The sequence below is a fragment of the Anser cygnoides genome, chromosome 17 (genome assembly GCF_040182565.1).
Source record: "Anser cygnoides isolate HZ-2024a breed goose chromosome 17, Taihu_goose_T2T_genome, whole genome shotgun sequence".
Classification (NCBI taxonomy): Eukaryota; Metazoa; Chordata; class Aves; order Anseriformes; family Anatidae; genus Anser; species Anser cygnoides.
This window is the reverse complement of record NC_089889.1, coordinates 9,109,182-9,130,736: the sequence shown is the minus strand read 5'-3', so window position 1 is coordinate 9,130,736 and position 21,555 is coordinate 9,109,182. Positions and strand designations below refer to the sequence as shown.

The following is a 21,555-nucleotide window of genomic DNA, read 5'->3' as shown; positions in this document are numbered from 1 at the left end:
TGTAGAATAATGGCTTCTTCAAATAGTTATGCCAAGACATCATCATTAAGTAGAGTTTGCCAGGTCCTAAAACCTCAAAAAGCATTTGTGGAGTGCTGGATAGAGGTCTGAAATCCATCTCACATTCTTCTTTGTTATGCCAACTTGCCCTTAAAGTATTAAATCAGAGAGACACAAGAGAATTAACAAAAACTGCCATAGCTGTTAAGGATTAGTATTCAATTACCTCTATCACATGTGTTTAGCCACCAGATCATTACTGCATCGTGATCATTTGTATGAGAACATGGAGCGGAGAAGGGAGATAGTACACCAAACAGCACTAAATAAGAAAGCCTCAAAGCAACCTACAGGCAAAGGCGGGTATTTTTATTCCCTTTCACAGGTGCAGAGATCAGGAGTCCAACACTGTCTATCCATAGGTAGGGCTTCTGATTGGAACAGGCAGCCTCGGTTGTTTGTGTAGCTGCACTGCAGCAATCAGACATCGATCATACATATTATTGTCCAGGAATTTGTTGCTCATTGTGACGTGACAAATGGGATGGTACTGATATTTTTTTAAAAAAGTAATCTGTACCCAAATTACCCACATGATGTAGCCACATCATAGAGCACCTCAGTGGCAAAGGCACAGAATTCAGGCTGTTCCAGCTCCTAGTTCTCCAATCTATCCATCACACCACACTGCTTTTCAACCTCCACTTCCAAGTCAATTTGACTTTTTCTGCAGGGTAAAGCCTCCACCCTGCCTTAGGAGGTTGCTTCACCATTTACAAGGTATAAATTCATCAATATAGTCACTAACAGAGCAGAATACACACAGATGATGTAGATGACCGTTCCCAGAAGCATCCCAATTAAAGAAGCTAAAAGAACTTGAGATTAGAAAAATCACCATAAATAAAATACAATAAATCCAGCCACATTCATTGCCTTTCATCAACTATTTCTTCATCACTTATTTGTCTGGCAATGCGTAAGACTAGAGCTGAAAGAAAAGCATGTTGGATGTGTTAAATCTTCTGCATTAGTCATAACTACTTCTGGCAAGTAGAATTTTGTAAATTTGTTTCCAATTAGTATATACAACAAATGTTGGTTATGCCCAGCTGAACTCAAGCTTCCTGGAAAATGTCCTAACAAATGGCTATCTGATTACATCCCCATCAGGGGGAACATACTGTATCTGAACAAGACGACTCGGAGAAAAACAAATGGTCATAAAGAGCAACACTCATACCACTGTGGTGCAAAGAGAAGAGAGAACAGTAGTGTACCTTTGCTCATTTGAGGCACAAACTCAAATGGTTGGAAAAAAAAAAACAAAAAAAACAGCTTATCTTCCAAAGTCTCTATTGCCTTTTTCTCAGGTCAGTGACTTACACCACACATCATCTTTTTGGAACCTAACTGAAGTTTTCCGGTGCTCTGAACAAGTGATTTCAAACACAGAAAATACCTGGATTCCAGTCTTACCTCATGCTCTTTTTCTGTATCCTGTCACAAGCTAACTGATGACTTCAATCACACTGCAGCACTGATTTCCTACCCTGGATCAATACTAAACTTTTCCTGATTAGGTTTTTGGTACTAGGAAGAATCTCATCACTATCAATTTTATTGATTGGCACCTTAAAGTACTAGTGTACGAAGATCCCTCCATTTATTTTTAAACAAAGGTCTCCACGTGTACATATAAACTGAACTGCAGACAATTCGTACTGCCATGTCACTCACAAAAACGGGGAAAACTGCTTCTGCTCCAAAGAGAACTCAGAACAGAAGAACTGGGGACAGAGAGTAAGAATTCAAGGAGCGGAGTACTGAAGACAAAAATGATATTGGGCAGACTTCAGCAGCAGTGCAGACCACTGTGAGGAGAACTGCAAGAATATTTTGTTTAAATAGACAGCCCATAGCCATGAAAATACAACTGAAGACTCCAAAGCAGACATCACTCTGTGACAGCAAGTATGTCACTTGCTGCTGTCTATTTCAGCAAACTTCACCTCAGAAATGTCAATTTAAATCTTGCCCATAAGACTATTTTAAAATGTAATTTGAATGTTGTATGTCCTACCTCTGGACAAAGGTATTCATTTATCGTATTTATATAGCAACTTCAGACTCAACCTTCCTAAAGCATTTCACAATCATGTATTTGCAGAACTCTGCAATGAAAACCACTGCTAGGATGGCTTCCATAATAACCTGGGCACAGGATGTCTGTCAGCAATTAAAAAAGGAACCTGTGGTTAGGTTGGGGCAACAACCAGTCAGAGTGTGCTCAGTTGTTGTTTTTTATTTAAAAAAAAAAAAAGAAGCTAAGCACCACTATAACATAGCTCATAAATCATACACTTGCTCCTGCACTTGCATTGCTTGAGAGAGAGAGAGTAGATATATGAATTCCCCAAACCATACACATTTTGGCTGATTTCAAACAGCAAAGAGAGCCTAATACTGCTATCAACTCTCTCATTTCCTCAAGTAGCACAGAACCGCATGTTGAATCCACTGGCCCCAAACCTGCTGGTGGTCTGAGAGGGTATCAGTACAGTGCCTTAGGCTGAAATTTGTTCCTCGCTCCTTTCCCTTCTGAAAAGCTGAGGTCCTACCCATACCAACTACACTGAAAGATTGTAAAGGCTGAAAAGTCATGCACCAAAAAGCCCATGCAACATTAATTTGGGCAGGCATTATGATACAGTCCAGCTCCCTCAGACTGCATTCAAGGGGCTTAGCTACTTGGTCAGACAGTGCCTTACCAAGACTCTACACTTCTGCAGAAAACTGAAATCCTGCATATGATCTCTTTCCTCTACAGAATTCCAAATACCTCCCAGAACTGGTTCAGCTTGTACACTGAATCAGGCAGGAGAGCAGATTAAAAAGAAATATCACGTGATGAAATAATTAATACTATTACAGTGCATATTCACAAGCAGAGTGAACTGAGTATTTGAAGGCCTTGATTTTGGGATTTCCCTATTTTCTATGTCTGTCCTTGCCATCACAATAGACCTGCTGTAACTGATCCATATATATGTGTGCAACTTATTTATGTATTATGCATTTGCAAGATGTTTGCTCTATTCTGCACTGTGCTAGCTTACATGCCTAACCTCAGTGTGATCCAGGAAAACCAAAATTAGAAGCACAAGCTCCTTATATAGTAAAGGAAACATCTCCAGGAAGAACTGATTTAATAGACCTCAGACGATGACCTAAAGTGGATGTTGTGAAAAGCTCCTTAAAGCAGCAAGTTTTTCCTACCTATTCTAAGTATATATCTTCTTCCTCAGTTAAGCCAAAGGTCTGCTTAATTCACACAGATTTAATCAACACAAAGAAATGAAAGAAACAGATGGCTAGAGACCAACGTTCAAGCAGGTTTGGTAGCGCAAAATACTGCACACTTCCAATGTGTACATGAGGAAGCACTGTGTGAAAGGGAAACGAATAGGGATTTAGCCGGAAAAAAAAAGGAAAACACAATGGATATCATACAAGAAGCTTTTAATGGGCAGCTGAGCCTGGGTCCTCAGGACTGAGTGATACTGATCACACGTGTGACCAAAGAAACCACGCTGATAAGAATAGCTGCAGCCAGCCTTCACTAGCCAGGAGCCAGTTTCAGAACATATGGCAAAACAAATGAGTCAATGCAATCTGCTCATTCTGCTGCTTCCCCCAAATATTGCTGTATTAACATCCTCTGCTTTTTGCCTTATTACATAGTGTTACTATTTAGGAGCATGGAAAACACCTGTATGGATGACAGAGGTCTACAGAATTACTAGCAAGATACACTTTTGTGAAAATTCTCATATTGTTTGCATAGATCAGCTTTAGTTGTTTACATGTATCTTGCTCCTTGCTTTTAGAGAGAAAGGAAGAGAAAGGAAAGCTGGCAGGACTGTCCTGCTTGCTCATTTTCCTTTCTCACAGCTGTACACACGGTTAGGCAAAAAAAGGATGTATTCTCCCAGTGCATCTCTGGATTCCACACCAAGCACCCCAGCTCCCAGCCAGCATCACTGAATTAGTTCTGTGAGGTCCATGACAAGAAGAAGATTCACCATTTAAACCCCAAAACATCTACATTCAGACCTATAATTTCTCACGCTAAAAATCTCAGTAAGCAATTGAAGGTTTGGGCTTTTTGCATTAAAAACATTTTCCTTTTATAGATGTGGCTGTACAAAGAAATAACCAAACACATCAGCAAGCAGTGTCTGAGACTTACCACGTTTATTATTGTAAGAGCCACAGATTTCTTGAAGAATCAAACTGTATTGACTATAAGAAAACTCTAGTACACTTTTTTAAAGGAATGTCTACCTCTTAAAGGCAAAGGAAAGACGTTTGAAAACTTGAACCTTAAATACTGAGACAGCAGGAGATAAAAACATATTGCATGGTTTTTGTTTAAATTTGCTCTCTAAAGTCCAGGATTTAAAAACAAATCTAAACATTTCTGGTGATCTTAACCAGGAGTATTCAAATTGATTGCTCTCAGTTTCACCAAGGTTCTTTTCCCGTTTCTGCCAGTAACCTGCTGTGTAACCTTGGATTATTCTCCCTTCTCTGTACTCTTCCTTCTTTTTTTTCTCTCTGCCTTCCCTATCCAGTTACTGTTTGAGTCCCTATAATCTTGATCTTTTGAAGCTCTCAACAGGTACCATGATATGTTGTAAATTGCCCCACTAAAATGTATGGGACTACTCATGAGCATGCTTATGCATACAGTAGTATAATATATAAAATAATATATATACATATTACAATAGGTAGCCCAGTCCAGACACCTACTGAACACGGATGCAACACAGACATTACATAGAATTCATGTGTTTGAATAGGTACTGACGAAGCAGAACAGAACAATTCTATGAAAGAGATCTACATAATTTGACTTCCACAATTTGATGTACAAATAGTAAACAGATTTTGCCATTTCACTGCTATGAGCTTGTTGAGAGAAAGAGTGGGACTGGCAAAGTGGGGTACTTAAATTTGTACTTGACAGTTGCTAAAATCAAGAAATAAAAAGCTAAAATAATTGAAGCTAGGTTGTTTGCACAAGGGTACAGGTAAGGTACCAGCAAAAGAGATAACACCACAATGCCGGTCTCAAGTCTCTTTTGTTCTTAAAGAGAAGAACCTCCACTCAAAAACTGAAAGGGAAGCATCCAAAAATCCCTGCTTTACTAATAAGTGATTCCCTTCCACACCCTCAAAAGATGCAAAATTTGTTCAACCATAGTTCAACCATTTTTTCCCATGAACTTGCATGAGATAATTTTAAAACTCCTCACATCTACCCCTCAAGAGGTAACCTCTGTTCACCTCATGCTATCTCTTCTAAGTAAAGAGCAGCAAAGGAAGTACATCCATTCCTGCAACAATTCCCTGGCTCTCTGAATCTCCTAGAGTATTTTGCTTAAAAGATGAAACTCCAAACGTGAAAACACACCAAAATCAGTGAGTTAATTATACTTTCCTGTATCTATTAAAACTACTCCTATCCTTGGACATTTCCATTGCTAGCTCTGACATATCTCTACATCTAGAGGTACATTAGAAGATTCAGCCTATGGGGCATACGGTACCATGTCACAGTGTAGCTCCAAGTTTAAGTCTCCTTTGTTAGTGTGGAGTCGTACATAGCCCTTCTTCTTCACATATTTGTATCTTACAACATCTTCATCAATAGCAGCTGTAACAATGCAAAAGGCAATAATTAGTTCTCTGGAAGTTTATTCATTGATCAGCAAACAAATTACTAAATTCTACTGTCTGACTTGTTCCTCTGGGATACTGGGTCTTCGGGGATTGCACTCGACAATTTATCTATAACCTCACATTAATCTCTGTGCAAAACACTTTCCATTACAGAAAGCCACCAGCTCCTCGAGAGCCAACAATATCATCTGTATTTTTGAGTCACAAAAAACGTTCAATATCACATACTATAATTTTCAAGTAATGTCTACCAATCATGGACATTACTTTGAAACCAAACTGGTTCTTGTCAAACTTGGAAGCCAAGTAGGTAGTCATCAGTCAACCACAAATTGCTGACATGAGAACCTACCCAGATGTGAAAACAAATAAAGCTAAATTACTGGAAACTTTACTGGAAAGTCAAACCAAAGGATCAATCTAGAATGTTTCCACTTCCATTGTGTCAAAATGTCCAGTTAGTCAAATACTTTCAACACTCAAAGATTCACCTGCAAATCACTGCAATTCAACAAGTTAAGGAATTGAACGTGGTAGACATGTAGTTTTGGCAAACATGTTCAATCTTTGCCAAAGTGTGTGACGCACTTTCGCATTTTAGTGCCAAAAGACAGATTTCTTTCTTCAACTGGGAATACTAACTGCTCAGCTGTTTAATCAATGTTCAAACTGAATACATTCTACAGATTTATGTTGAGGCTAGAAAATGAAATAAAAACTTTATATTATTAAACTGCATTTTTGTGTAGAATATAACTTCAAAAAGCAGGAAATCAAAAGTTATCACCACAAAATTTGCCATCATTCTAACCAATACCAGGTTATGTTAAAAAGGTGGTAAAGATTTTGTATGAAAATTAAGGAGAGATTATACTTTGCTGCTAACTTACCTAAGTGGATACCCCATTTTGTGGTCCCTGGTCATAGAATATACCTCATTACTTTCAGTTCAACATAAGTAATTGCCATTCAAAAGATGAAGCTAATTCATAACTGCTTCATTATTTTCAGAATGAGCTTACTTGAAAGTACGGATATATCTGCTCAGGGAATACATTTCCAAGGCATCATTACTGGCCAATTAGCAAGGCATTCCTTCAGTCCCCATAAATGTATGTGTGATAGGGAGTACTCATTGAAACTGGAAAGTAAGCAAGCAGCTTTTAGGTAGGTAGTTCTGGTACCTGCTTCGTGTGTAGTTTCGGGTACCATTGCAGTGGAGGTGAAGGAAGCACTTACTGCTCCAGTGGAATAGTGAGCCTGTTCACACATGAAAAAGCAAGAGAAAAAGACATTAGCTATTACAATTTATCTATTTAAGATACTAGATAAGCACTGAATACTATATAAGCACTGAAAACACACAAATATCATGTCATCTTTCTGAAGGCAGACTTTCTGCTCTAGTTCTTACAGGAAGAAACAAATATCCAATGTAGGGATATTTCTCCATCTGTTACCCATAACATTTCCTCGATGAAACTCTAGTTAAGGCTGCCCAGGCACTGAGCTGAAGGGGCTTATTGCTTCCACAACGATTTAATACATTATTATGCAAAAATTTTATTATTAGAATTTATTTGTGTGTCCACAGGTAGAGATATGAAAGCAGTACTGCTGGCAAGACATCTGTAAAATTCTCCAACATTGCTGAGTAAGTGGAAGGAAAATCCAGTGAACCGCAGAGACGCTGTAGAGGAAAACAAACCAACCCCCCTCCCACACATAGGCCCTTCTGCATGCAGAAGCACTGTCCTATGGCTCTATTTTGAGCTTTGTGATTCTTCTGCAGAAAAGAAATGTGAACATTACATGTGGATTTTATAGTAAATTAGAAAGACCTAATAAACCCAGAGATACTTATAGCAACTCCGAGGTAATGCCTGGTAGAGAATACATGTGTAAGTCACAGGCCAATGCTCTGTTCATTAGGTTACAGGGCATGCTGTGCAAGTTTATAGTTAACCCATCCACACGGTTAGCTAATAATCTGACTCTCCAACATATGTAGAGTTCATCATTGCTTCTAATCTCTTTTTTTTCCTCCCTGAATATTTTCTTTTCCTATAATTCTATGCACCCTGAAAATGGGGCAAAGGTGATCCTACTCATACGTCACATATGTTCACTAACTAAACTATCAATAAGCCTCCTCATAAAAAGCCATATGCTGCATTACTATTCATTTTCATGTAAGTATAATCAAAGCATGGGGACACATACATCCCAGAATTATTAAAGAAAAATACTGTCTTGCTCATTTCGAACAGCCTTTGATGTAGGAAATCTAGATGCAGATGAATGCTCCCTTTGACAGCCATGAACACACAGTAACATGCACCTGGAAGAACATTCTGTAAAATATTTCACTAAAAATCCTGTGCTACAGTGGAAAAAATGGTGAAGCAGCTGTAGTTGATTTATGTATTTGCCCGCACCAGAAATGATTCACTTGCACTGCCCCTAAGGTGTGTTCTCTCTGCCAATAACTGCAGGAAGCAATGATAAACAAATTCAGAGCAAGAGATTGCAACCTGGGAAAAAAAGGTTCTGCCAACACATACATCAAAACCACATCAGAAAGATTCCTCCTTCTTATTGTGCTCCATTTCTAAAACATATAGGTTCATTTATAATGATTTAACAAAGAGAAATTCACTGACACATATATTTCTACGGAATCCCAATATGATTTTTATACCCTCTTCTATGAAAAACTTCCATGTAACAGAAAACATAAGAAGTGGTGTCTGTTTATACTGCGATATGGCATCCAAGCCAAAAAACATCTATTACTTCTTCAAGAAGTAACAGTGCTAAAGTATAAATTAAGTCAACTTACTGCATTCAGCTTATCCACTTTCTTCTTTTCAGGAGCCTTCATAGTAGCTGCTAGAATATCGTCACCTTTGAACTCCTTATAGAGCTCCAGTAAAGTCTCTCGTGTCTCAGCATTTGTATTTTTCAAATAGTAAGATGGATCTAACTTCGCTTTTTCTTCATCTATATAAGACAAAATCATTCAGAATTAAAAGACAAATTCTATATTGTTCTCATTCCGTTTACTACACACCTTGTCATACAAAAATCTTCCAGGTATTTTTACTTTTTTTTTTTTTTTAATAGTCTAATAACTATGTTTATTCCTGCAGAAACAGTAACAAGTAGCAATGCAAAACACTAAAGACAGGATAACATGAAATATGACACAATGAATGCCAATATGATGATATATAAGAAAAGAAAAATCAACTTCAAATCAATTACTGCAAAAATTTATTAGAAACCACTAGAATTGATCTAAGTTCACACAAGTCTAACCAAATTATTTTTATAGAACAATAAAGACAAGATATAGTTGGGTGCCATATAAATTTCTGTCCTTTGTCTCTTTACTAAATGACCAAGTCTGTGACGCAAAAATCCCAGAAGCAGACCTTTAATGCGACACCAGGGAGAGGAGGCTGGTGGAGTAGACTGTAGAATTTCATTAATTTAATTATATTTTTTAAACAAGTTTCACTTGTTCTCTGTCTTGGCATGCCTAGTATTTGCTGATAATTAAATATTCCATCTCTGAGATACTACCCTCCAAAAATAAGCAGTTAATACAGTTGCTTGCTTGCAGAATTAGTAGCTTTAAAGAGATGAGCACAGTAAGACTCAGAAAAACACACCATACTTAGAATCAGCAATTACACCTCATTAGAAACAGTTCTAAAAGAAACCCCAAGGACATAGGACAGATTTTTTTTTCCCTTCAACTACGTAACATTAGCAGATATCATTAAGCATTTAGTTATCAAAGAATCACAAAACAATTGTGAAGCAAATTCCTTAGTTGTGATATCCACAAACAAAAAAGACATTTTATTTTTGATTGAAATAATTTTAGAAACATATATATCAATCTTTAACTTGGAAGACAGATATTGTTATTCAGACAGAAGGATGAACAGCACATAGTTGATAGAGGTAAACGTATGAAACAGCACCTAGCACACAGCAGATGTGAACAACCTACAAGAAGATATAGGTTTCCTTGTTTTAGTTCTGGTACAAAGCTATTAGACTTTTTGGCAAATTATTTTTCCTCCTCATCTCAGTTCTCTCTCATCTACTTTCTCTTAAAGGACACAGAAAACTTTCTCTGTCTGTATAGCACCCAGAGACAGTTAATGATTTCTCAAAGAATCACATCTTTCTTTCAAAATTTATCGACTCTTTTTGATGTGAAAGGGACAATTTGAAAATGTTTCCAAGAAGCTTTCAAAGCTACCATCAGCCTCCAAGAAATACCCATCCATAAAATGCAGTCTTTAGAATTTGCATATTTGAGCAGGTGTTTTCTCACCTACCTTCAATTCATCCTTACCTGGATCAATTACTTTTATGTTGTTCTTAACATGAAAGAAGTTAGAGACATTGAATTTATCCAAGTTTGTTGGATCCTGAAAACAACAATTAAGCATAACATCAGAGAGCTTCATAGGCACCCATTTCATGCAACAGATTAGTTTGAAGGGTAGTCACCACCATAATAAACCAACAGGGAGAGAGAATAAATACCATACTCTACAAACCACAGAAAGATTGAAAAAATATACAATTTCTTAAAGCAATCAACCCCAACAGGCAACAGCAATAAGCGTGTATAGTAGGCTCCTCAGAGAGTCTGGAATTCAGTCCCAAACACATTACACACACTTTGCCTACAGAAGTTGCTAACAATCCTAAACTGAGTCTACCCTATACTAGAGAGAAGAAAGACTGAGCAGCTGAAATCCCCCAGTTCTTTCCTTCATTCTGTGGTTTGGTATAACATCTAAGCAAATTCACATTAGCTATTTCCTTCTATTATAACAGTGTTCCTTATTTACACATGCCCTGTGAACTTTTGTAATTCATTTCAAAATACAAATAAACTTTAGAGCAAGTCTTTGCAGTCAGACCTGTGGGTTTTTTATAGTGAAACCCGTGCTTACACAATTACTTTAAAATATATACAAAATAATAAAAATGGCAACGAAAGTGGTATTATGAAATCTCTGTTCAATGACCACTCAAGATAAAAAGCAAAAATACACAGCCCATTAATTGTAAGTCTTTACACTATCTCTAGGCAAATTTCTACACAACTTTGACCCTTTCTTAGAGAGTGAGGCAAGGAATGCTTACTGGTGATCTAGGTTACCTTATACTATTACTAAACAGTCCTTAATCCTTCCTCTTACAGTGACTTCAAGGGCTTTTCCTCGAGCTCCTCTGTGGCACAGAAAGGTCAAAACACCAGCCCAAGAATTTCTGGAAGTTCCATTTTACAGAAAACAATTCAAAACCTAAAATGTCTTAATAATATGCTGCAGTTGTAAGTTCAGGATAAAAATATTGCAACATGTTATGCATAGGACTACAACACTGACACAAATAGCATTATAGCAAATAGACTTAACAAACCTTCTCAACCCACCCCTGTTGTTAAGAAGCTCTGACTATTCCATCTCTGGTAAAAGTAATGATTAATACAAGAAGAGCTGGTAGCTCCATCACTTATTAAATGATCTAATTATGCCTTTCATTCATCCCTGAAATTGTATGCTTCCACCAGAGAGTATATTTTTAGTTTTAGTGCTGGTAGTAAAACCAAAACACGTTTATAAACTCAAGCTGTGCTAGTCTGCACCCCAATGATGACCTCCTGGCTTTCTTTTGTTCCCTTTACCGATCACCACGTATGTAATCATTTTCCATCGTTAGCTGCCCCAATATACCCACTCTGATAGATCTTCATCTAGACGCAGGCAGCCAAAAAATGGATATTTTGTCTTGCAGTGGAAACAGATCATCTTTAAATAAATCTACTAAGCAACAGGAAATTTGGACCTGTTCCTTCAACCATTTTTATATCCTCTGACACCTGTACTCAGCCATATTTCTTATTTTGTGTCAATAAAAGTAAGATCATCTTCACATACATTTTAATGTACGTATGAATAGAGATAATTCCAGCCTTGCTCTCTGACAATCAACGAGACGCACGGAGAAAGTCAGGACAAAGGGCTCAGCGTGTTTCCAGAAGACACAGCCCACCTCCTCCCAGGCATTCTGCACTAATCACAAACTGCAGCTTCCACTGACAGAAATCATCGCCTTGCACAGAAATGTGCCACCACTAAAGACGAAGAAAAGAAGACTGCTTCCCCTTTCCAGGAAAGGGAGAAAATAATCCACGTATTAATATTAATGCAGACAAATGGATTTATAGCAATCCACATTTCTGCCATTCATGGCAGAGCTGAAGGGCAAGACTGACTCCTGAAAGAGGCTGCTCAGGAGGTACAGACGAGAGGGGAGGGAGGGCAGGAGACAGCAGTAAAGATGAAGCAGATAACTTCACTATGTTCCTCTAAATAAAGCTTCTAGATTTACTGATTTATACTTTGTTCAAAAATAAATAAAAGTATACTGTAATTACCACCGCCTTAAGAAACCAAGTGTTTGTGCTCAGGGTAGTGTGACTCAGATTAGTTCAAACTGTTTCGCAGCCACAATTCATTCAAATGTTTACTGCCTTAACTAGCCTAATTGCTGGCATTGAGCAACTCAGTAAAAATGTTTATATTCTCCCTCCCTGCAAGGTATTTCTCAGACTCTCCAAATCTCCACTGGCCTCCCCACAGGCAACTTGCCCATTGCGGTGAGGTTGCTGAAGCCCACGGCGCAGCCTCCTCTCCTCGTGCACCACAGCTGTCCCACTGGGACACCCAGGACAACCCCAAACCACCACGACAGAACCGAGACCAAGGTCCTAAGCCCTGTTCTTCATCACATTCAGATGGGCTGCCGTGATAAAAGGTTTGATTCACAGTATTTTCCTTTGTTCTCCTGATTCCACAAACCAGGAGTCTCACCACACGCTGAGAAGGCAGACAGCCCGAATGCCTATTCCAAAGCCAGGTTGCCTCTGTCAGTGGAAAACAAAACACAAAACAGTTCCTCAGGTTGAAATCTGCATGTCATCTTACAGACAGCAAGTGGCTGGCTGACTCCTCCCTCTAAAATACAGCACTGGGATACACTAGAAGCTTAATTACGACTAGATAAATGTGCATACTGAGCGTGACAGAACTGCACTAAATATTAACTTAAACACAGAATACCATTTGCTTCTACTGTCCCCAAGAGCAGAGCACATCTGACCAGCCCAACCTGCCTGCAGGGCTCACAAACCATTTCCTTACTGATGTTGTTCCTACAACACAAGATATGCATCTTTCAGGTAGCTTTATATCAATTCGCAAAGTGCACGTTTTTTTCTTCACTCAAGGAAGAAAACTGTCTAAACATTAATAATTAGTCTGCCAAATCCCTCTCGTTGCATCGATGACAGTTACTGGGCACAGGATCATGACAGTCTAAGCAAGACTGGCATGCTGACCCCGCAGTGATGGCAGACTGACGTACCTGCCTCGTCAACACCTTGAGTTCTGCTGAACCAGCAGCCTCTCCTGTTCCTCTCCTGTTTGGTGAGAGGCCGGCCTCACTGGGGACAGAGCTCCCACGATTAAGGCCTAAAACCCAAAGGCCTAAAGAAGTAAGTTTTGTGTAAGTGCACAGAAACCAGAAGGTAAGACAAACCTTGAAGAATAAGTTGGCCTACTTTTGTTTGGTTAAAAATATGTACTCAAATTAGCACAGGTACCAGTCCCAGGGTCTTTCTTATTGAGGCTACAAACAATAAACTGAAGTTTAGCAAATTACTAACACAGATATAGACTTCAAAGGGTTGCTAACAATCACAACTATTTAGAATCTCATATTTGATGTTTTTCTGAAATCTGAGGTCTGAGAACAATCTCCAGTTTTATTCCACTATTCCACTTTTTTTTTTTCTATCATTTTTTGGTTTCAATTTAGGGAAACAGCTCAAACCCCATCTATCTGAAGAACCATACATACAACCCCCCAAAGGAGCAGGTCAAAACTGGCACAGTTTTAGATTGTGTGATTTTTTAGAGGCCTGATTCCTCTCCTACCATTCAGCAAGATACACCATTTACTGAATTACCGCCAGGAATGTTACCGTCAAACGACAAAATTTAGAAGTATAAAACCCGTATTACCTTCCTTGATAAAGCCAGATTCCAGGCATGTTAAACTTCAGAGAAGCTTTCAATGTATTTTAACAAAATGACACGACTGCTTTCCTAACAATATCCAAGTGTCATTTAAATTTGAAAACTGTAGTTGTGGATAAAGGCACTCAGCCCAAGCAGGCAGCCTCCCCGTTGGCTGCAAGCAGCCTTGGACACAGTCTCCTCAAGGGCTTTGCCTGGACTGGAGAACAAGATGGGAGAACACCTATAGCTTTGGATTTTCACTCCAGATCGGGGCCATATTCACCCTCCTACCCTGTTAGCTACTAACAAGCAGCTCACGCAGACCACAGCCATGTCGCTACCAGCCACTCTGCACATACATTTGTGCAGGATTTGTTCTCAAAGAGCCCTCACGCACAAGGGAGAGAAAGGCTGCTCTGACCTTCTGTCACACACAGCAAATGAGAAAGAGCTCAGGAGCGAAACATCAATTAACAGTGTGCAGCTCAGCTACCTCCAACTTAGTTCATTAGTTATGCTTCCTGCCACAAATGCCAATGGTGTTGAACAGCTTGTCAGGAACCTTGTCTTGTCCACGGCTGATTAGGTTGAACAGAAACAGTAAAATCAACACGAGGAAGCATGTAACAGTACTTGCCTTTTTTTTTCCCTTTTTTTTTTTTAACCCAGGAACAAACCTTTAAGACAATTTCAAAGTGAAATGATGAACAGCAACGTTATCCGAATAGGAAGCAGAAAAGGGAGGTAAGAACACTGCAAACAAGCTTCAACAATACCAGCCTTCCTATCACAGATACCCAGCCCCTACAGATCTCTAATTGCTTTACATCATATCTTACCCATTAAGTAGAACCAATAAGTCTTGAAGTACTTGAGCTGTCTGTCATCTGGAAGCACATTTATGACATTTGCAAGGAATGCTATGATGTTAGGATAAGCTGATCATCATTGAAGGTAAAAGTACAAATGCATTTAGAGTTAGGAGAAACATGGACAAATTATATCAACAATACTCCATTTAGACAAGAAATGAACCAGTACATTTGAGAGGAAAAAATGGCTGAAATACTGATAGTAAAGGGAAAGAACTTGCAAAAAAGTAACAGCTGCGCTGTAGAAGACAGAAAGCTTGACCGGAGTTTGTGACAAGATCACACACCTAAGAAAAGGAAAATACAGCTTGGGGGTAAAGAGCTTCAGTCTAAAAAAACCAAAACCAATCATACTAAGACTGATGGAGTATAGGAAGGGTTTCATGTGTAATAATATCATGTGTACTACTGTCTTTGTCAGCAAGATATTAAACCAGAATCCATGACATCTTTTGCCTGAATAACTACATCCAAGTTTATGTCAGAGTGAATTCCAATTTTGATAATTTATCTCGCACACCAGGACATAGTATTATTCTTTACCTCCTGCCCTAAGCGGCTTGAAAACATTGCCATAGGTTGATGAAAAACTGCCATGCTATATGCCCCAGGACATTTGCATTTCAACAGGGAGCAAAGCAATTTCTGCGTTTGTAAGTGCAGGAAGCATTCTGGTCTCCTTTGCAAAGAGAAGCGTATCATAGACATAAGATAGTGGTATTGATAATTAAAGATGTGATTTTTAAGTTCCAGATCCAAAATAATTTCTTTTTTAACATGTAAACTTAAAAGCAAAAGGACACAAAAAACTACCACTAAAAACGAAACAGTCCAGCTGAGATGGTGCTCACCAAAAAAGATAACAGAGATGGGTTGTGATTAGTGTTTGAACAATGTTTATCACTCAGAATGGAACAAAAAGAATTTTATGCAATTATCTCTTTTCTGGAAAAAGCTTTTTTTTTTTTTTTAAATTACATGCATTAGGAGACAGAGGTCAAGTTTGAGGTCAATTGCTATTCTGGTAACAGAACATCCCTAGCAGCTGTAGAATTGCCCTTTCTGTATCAATAAGGAAAAATGTGATCGCACAAATAATCTGTAAACATACATTATTCAGATTTTCCATTTATCATGTTGTATTTCACTACCACACACAGGTACCCCATCTGCTTCCTAGGACGTTCAGAGTCAGACTCTGGAAATGCTACTTTCTATTGCTAAATACATCTGTTACAGACAGTCCTGTTCAGCTGTTATTTGCAAAGCAAGGAATGTTTTTATAGCAACTTCCTTTATATCTACCTTTCTGACAAACAGCAGGGTCAGTGTTACCAACTCACGCTCAGTTCCAGCTCTCTCAGATAGCACAATATTCAATTGACATGGGGGAATGGGAAAACAGCAAAGTGATACATTTCAACACAGAATTGAAAGTTGTTTTTTTTTTTTTTTATCATAAAAAGCAGGATTTGTTATAGAGCTCTAGAGCCACAAATTGAAACACAACAGATTGCAGTCACGAACTCTGGCTAAGAAACAAAGCCACAGGTGGCAGAGCTTGGCAGTGTGAAGCCACCACACTGCCTACAGTGCTGTCAACAAGAGAACTTAGAAAGGGGACGCTGCTCTGTCTTTTAACAATTTATATGAAGAAAATACTATGAGAAAATAACAACAGGTTCCTACACCAAATATACACAACAATTTTAAAGCCCAGACTAGTCATCCCACTTTGGGTTGTGTTCTGTACTCAACTAAGTAAGCTGGGGTGGGGCAGCATTTGACTGGAACAAGTTAAAATCTCTGTATTGCTGCAAGTTTGTAGTTGGTGTTGTGCAGTGCACTAAAAGGCAAAATGGCCAAAATCACTTCCAGTCCAATCCCAAAGATAGCAATGGCTTTACTTTTTCTAATCTAATTTGAGAAGAGTATACCACAAGATTGTACAATACAGAGGTCTACTTAACACCAATCTATAATGAGCATTTTACTAGAGATGAGCAAATCTATTTATGCACTATGAGCATCATCCTAAATGAATGTGTGAGAGGTACAGGAATGTGTGGCAGTGACCTTTGTTAGCAGCTAATGGTGATATTACTCCAAGCAAAAAAGAAACCCAACATGTCAAGAAGAGAATGAAGATGGAAAATATGGATAAAAATGCATACAGGTAACATCAAAATTTTTGCTAGTTACTGCATTTTGAGATTTAGGGGACTATAGCATATGTTTGCTTTTATGAAAAATAAAGCTAGGCATATAACAGCAACACACTCTTTATATATACATTCAATTCCAACCCAAAATATTTTTAAATGACTGCGCATTTCAATTATTTGTTCAAAATCATTTGGTTTTCCATACTGATGCACAGAAATATTTTTTGTTCACTCATGTTGTCATTTTTCACTGTTCCAAATCCATTAGCAACCAGGCAGTTACATTCAAACAACATTCTGTTGGGAGCTTTCAATATGAAGAGCTATGTTTTTTTCATTCATTGGATTAAAAACATTTTACTTTGTAGCATTAGTTTGAACAGTCATAAATCCCAAAGTGAACAGGGGGGAAAATATTTATAAACCTGCTGTTCAACACAGGGGAATAAGGAAGAAGGGATACATTTCATTTACATTTAGACATAAACGAAAAATATTTTTCTATTCAAATTAGAATGTATTAGTCTTGGTTAGTGGCAATTATCTGCTCATGAGGGATGCATACTGACTCATGACTCCAGTAATAATAACACTTGATTTTTTTTTCCTATCTTGAAATCTTGCAAAGTTAAAAATGCTTGCTTTTAAACAAGCTTTAGACCTTCTTATACTAAATTTCATCTGTAAATAAGTATTTTTAAAACTCTAAGATACTTTTGTACATTTTTACATTTACAATGCTGTTTTTAATTTAGGTTATGATATTGTTAAAAATCAGTTAAAAGACCAACAGAGGAATCTATTCAAAAAACCCCAACATTCTAAGCAAGCACATAAAATCCTGTGGTTTGCTGCTTAATTACATTTATGGAAACAGTCTGTAAAAAGTGCTTTTCTGATGCTTTCACTGTTTTAGGTATCTTCAGAAGATTTATATGGACAATCAACTTCAGTCCTAATATAAAGTCTTCTACAAATAAATTTCCTAAAAGTCTGTATACTTTACATTATAAAAAACCACGTCTCCTTTGGTAAGAAAGACCATGTAGTGTCAGCTGTCTAGAGTCAAAGATGATTCGGGACATATCTTTCCCTTTCTTCTATTCAGTCTTTTCCTAATGTACTTCTGTTAAGTCTCACTGTAAATCAGTGGTGTCACAACAAATTTTCGGGTAAGATTAAGAGAAAAAACCCAACCCCACAACTTTATGCATGTTTATATAACTAAAATTTATTATATATTCTTGTATTCAGAGACAACGAAACAGTGCACAACTGCAAAAACATTTGTTAAAATTCTCATTTTTACATTGTATCATAGACTTTTTGTGCACGCTTCATTTTTTTCTTCATTTTATAAAGTTTAACAGTCTACTTATCTACAAGACACAAAAATCACTGTAGAGATTTGTCAAGCTTTGTGTTATACGGAATCTTTGTGGCTCATCTGAATAACAAAGAAAACAGAGTAATTCTTTTTCTACCCCTTTCCAAGACACAAATACAGAACAGCATTTCTCTGTTCATTTATTCTATATTCGTGCTGTAACACTGGACATAATAGCATTTCATTATCTGAAAAAAATTGTAGCATAAGACATGTAATGGAGAGAAAAGTTTACCTGCAGTGTCACAATGTCTTGCCGAGTGAAGGGCTCATCAGTCAAGAGATCTTTGTAGCTCTTTGGTTTTATGTTCAGCTGCTCAACTGCCTAGTGGCCACGGGAAAGACACAGATATTAAAAACTGAATTATAATGTGTAAATATTACAAGTAAATATATGATACCACTCAAACCTTAAAGGACTACTGATAAATAAAACAATTTCATATTCATTCTCAACTGGCAGCTGCAATATTTTCATTGTATACTTTAACAGATGAAAAGCCATTTAATTTGTACGAAATTTAACAGCTTTGTGTTGTGATTTAAAAATAATAATAATAAAAGAACCATGCAATCTCAATTTCCTAGGTATACACATGATTTTAACCAAATTCATCATAAAAGTACCATCATAAACTTGCAGTTTTCTAGGTTAAGTATTTTACAGATGGTATAAGACAGGCAGCTTTAACAAGGGGTCAGCGTCTCCCCCACTGTTACCACAAGTCAGACAACAATTTGTGAAGTTGGTCCATCTCCTAGTACTTAATTTCCTTGGCTGTAAAACAAGAATGAAACCTACCTACCTTTCTAAAGCTTTTTGCAATCATCAATGAAATGCATCAAATATAAAATACTAATTACGAAATGCAACAAACAACTTACCTCATAGGCAAACACGTTCCCAGTTGTCTTGATGGCCACAATATGGGAGTTATTGGTGAATACAGTAAACAGCACTGGACAGTGGTATTTACCTGATGGAGAGGAAAAAAGCTTGAATTTAGCATGAAACCCTTGCAACTAGTTTGAAATTGCTAATTTCTGTTATTTCTGTGAAGGTTGTTTACATTCTTTTTTGATATGAAGTGTAAATTCTGTGTGTTTTTAATAGTGTTTTAACTATGCTTTGATTTTTCAGTGCCAAACAGAAAAAGTAACACTTAAAATAATTCAAAACCAAGCAATGAAAATGAACTTCTGAAATCTACTGCTCTTAATTTCCCAACACAACTTTGTCCAACATGCTTAGTATCTATTAAGTATCACAATATAGTTGTTATTGTTGCAATTAAAGCTCTATTGAGAGCACCAGCCCTCTACCTTACGGTGCCCAGTGCTCTACTTTCAGTGTTGTTCACAGGAGTACACGGTTAGCTTATATGCAACGAAAGTTCACAGCAGCTGCTGTACTTTTAAGAGAGGAGAGCATTTTGTATTCAAATGTGGCAAGCAGAATGCCATTAAATCTGAACACGTTATTCAATAAGGAACGCAGCTTCTGCTCTAATCAAGCTGTGAATTTCCCCAGGAGGGTCAGCATAAATATTAAGCATGTCAACAACAAGCACACTGATGGAAGCCAATGTATGAGGAAAAAGGAAAATGTCTGGATGAGCTCAGCAGAAGCAATTAGAAGAAGGTTATTAATACTTGATCAGTTTGCTAGACTTGGGGGTTTGGGTGAGATTTTGAAATAGGTTGGGACTGTTTGGTTCTTTTTTTCCTAATTACCATCTGAAAATCAAAAACAGCAGGGAAACCAGAATAGAGATTGCTCACAGCACCTGCAAAGACAGGAAAGGCAAAGACCTACAGAGTATTTACCAAGCAACTCATTGGCCAGAGGAGGCACTCTGACCTCCATTGTGGAGGTTCAAGTAAAGGATGAGGATTTTTTCTGTTGATATCACTACAGTTGAAAAGGAAAGACATTTTCACAAGGGCATGAAATTCAGGAGGAAGATTAGAAAGGAATTTCTAGAAGTGGCATGAGGGTATGGCCTAGCTGATGGATGCAGAAACACACTAACGAAATGTGGAGGCTCAATCCAGCTGCACAAAAAAGAGCAAATCAGCATGTTCTCACTTCTAGCAAAAGCAGAGTGGCTGAGGTTACACTTGTTGATCTGAATAAATGGTAGTCCACTAAGGAGGGATCTTTAATTGGAAGAAACTGCAAGATCTGAAGACATTTTTATTGTATGAGTATGAACAGAAAGATTCTATGTACATAGCAACAGTTCTACATGTTGAGATTTAAAGAAAAGCTGGCTGATAGACAGAAATGCAATATTTTAGCCTCTCTTTTACTGCATTTTCCCTCGATTAGTTAGTGACACAGCACGTGCCTTTGTATGGAAAAGAATTATAAGACTGCATAGCTGCTGTCACCCCACCCAGCATTATGAACTGGACTTCTTCAAGGAAAGCACAATTATTACAGTATCTTTCAAAAACCTTGGCCACAGTGACTACTGATTGTATTTAACATCCTGCTCTTGAGACAGATGGAACACGAAAAGCAGAAGAAATCCATCAACTAGAGTACAGACCTTGTAGTCCATAGACTGGTAAGATAAGGAGACAGACACTCCAGAATTTTATTCCCACCTAATCTTTCCCACTCTCATTTCAAAGAGATCATTACCTGCCTTGCAAAAGATAAATTCATCTCTACTCTTCTATTTTATTACTAGCATCCTCTCTTTCATGGCAGATTTTATATTGTTAATCCTGCAGAAATACAACTCGAGGCTGCTTTCTTGTGTGCCACTATTCATAAAATCCCATGTGTTCATTTAAGACTAATTAATTTTATAAACAAAAAGTTGCTCCAATCCAAGTGAACAGCAAATAATGTCATAGTATAGTAACTTGTCTGTTTCTGAAATTTTTCTTTAAAGCAAACACTACCTTATTCCAGTAGTAGCTATAGTAAAAAAGCTAAATAATTTACAGCTCCCCAGTACACAGAAAAACAGAAATGGGGCTAAAAATGTTGATCACAGCAAGCAGTTAATCTACTCAAGAAAATAAAAGCCATGATAAAGAACGCAAATTATGTAACTTCACCGTGGGCAAGACAAACCAGGATTTATTAAAGCATTCATTAAGAAAAAAAAAAAGAAAGAAAACCAGAAAATTAGTGTACTTACCTTCACTGTTTTTTGCAAAATTCAACTTTATAAGTGATTTGGCATCTAGTTTCTAAAGAAAATGAAGTATTAAAAAAATTAATGACAACAGAACCTAACCAT

General features: G+C 37.6%; 1 protein-coding gene across 1 annotated transcript in view; it reads right to left on the bottom strand.

Annotated features, from left to right (window-relative positions):
* The window catches only part of PPIL2 (peptidylprolyl isomerase like 2), a 72,165-nt gene that overhangs the window by 34,419 nt on the left and 16,191 nt on the right, over positions 1-21,555 (bottom strand). Inside the window, exons 6-12 of the mRNA XM_048063659.2 lie at positions 21,454-21,505; positions 19,181-19,272; positions 18,531-18,620; positions 10,127-10,202; positions 8,594-8,754; positions 6,936-7,011; positions 5,619-5,725 (exon numbers count right to left, since the gene is read on the bottom strand). Of these exons, the coding sequence (XP_047919616.1) occupies positions 5,619-5,725; positions 6,936-7,011; positions 8,594-8,754; positions 10,127-10,202; positions 18,531-18,620; positions 19,181-19,272; positions 21,454-21,505 (654 nt within the window). The remainder of the gene's footprint in view (positions 1-5,618; positions 5,726-6,935; positions 7,012-8,593; positions 8,755-10,126; positions 10,203-18,530; positions 18,621-19,180; positions 19,273-21,453; positions 21,506-21,555) is intronic.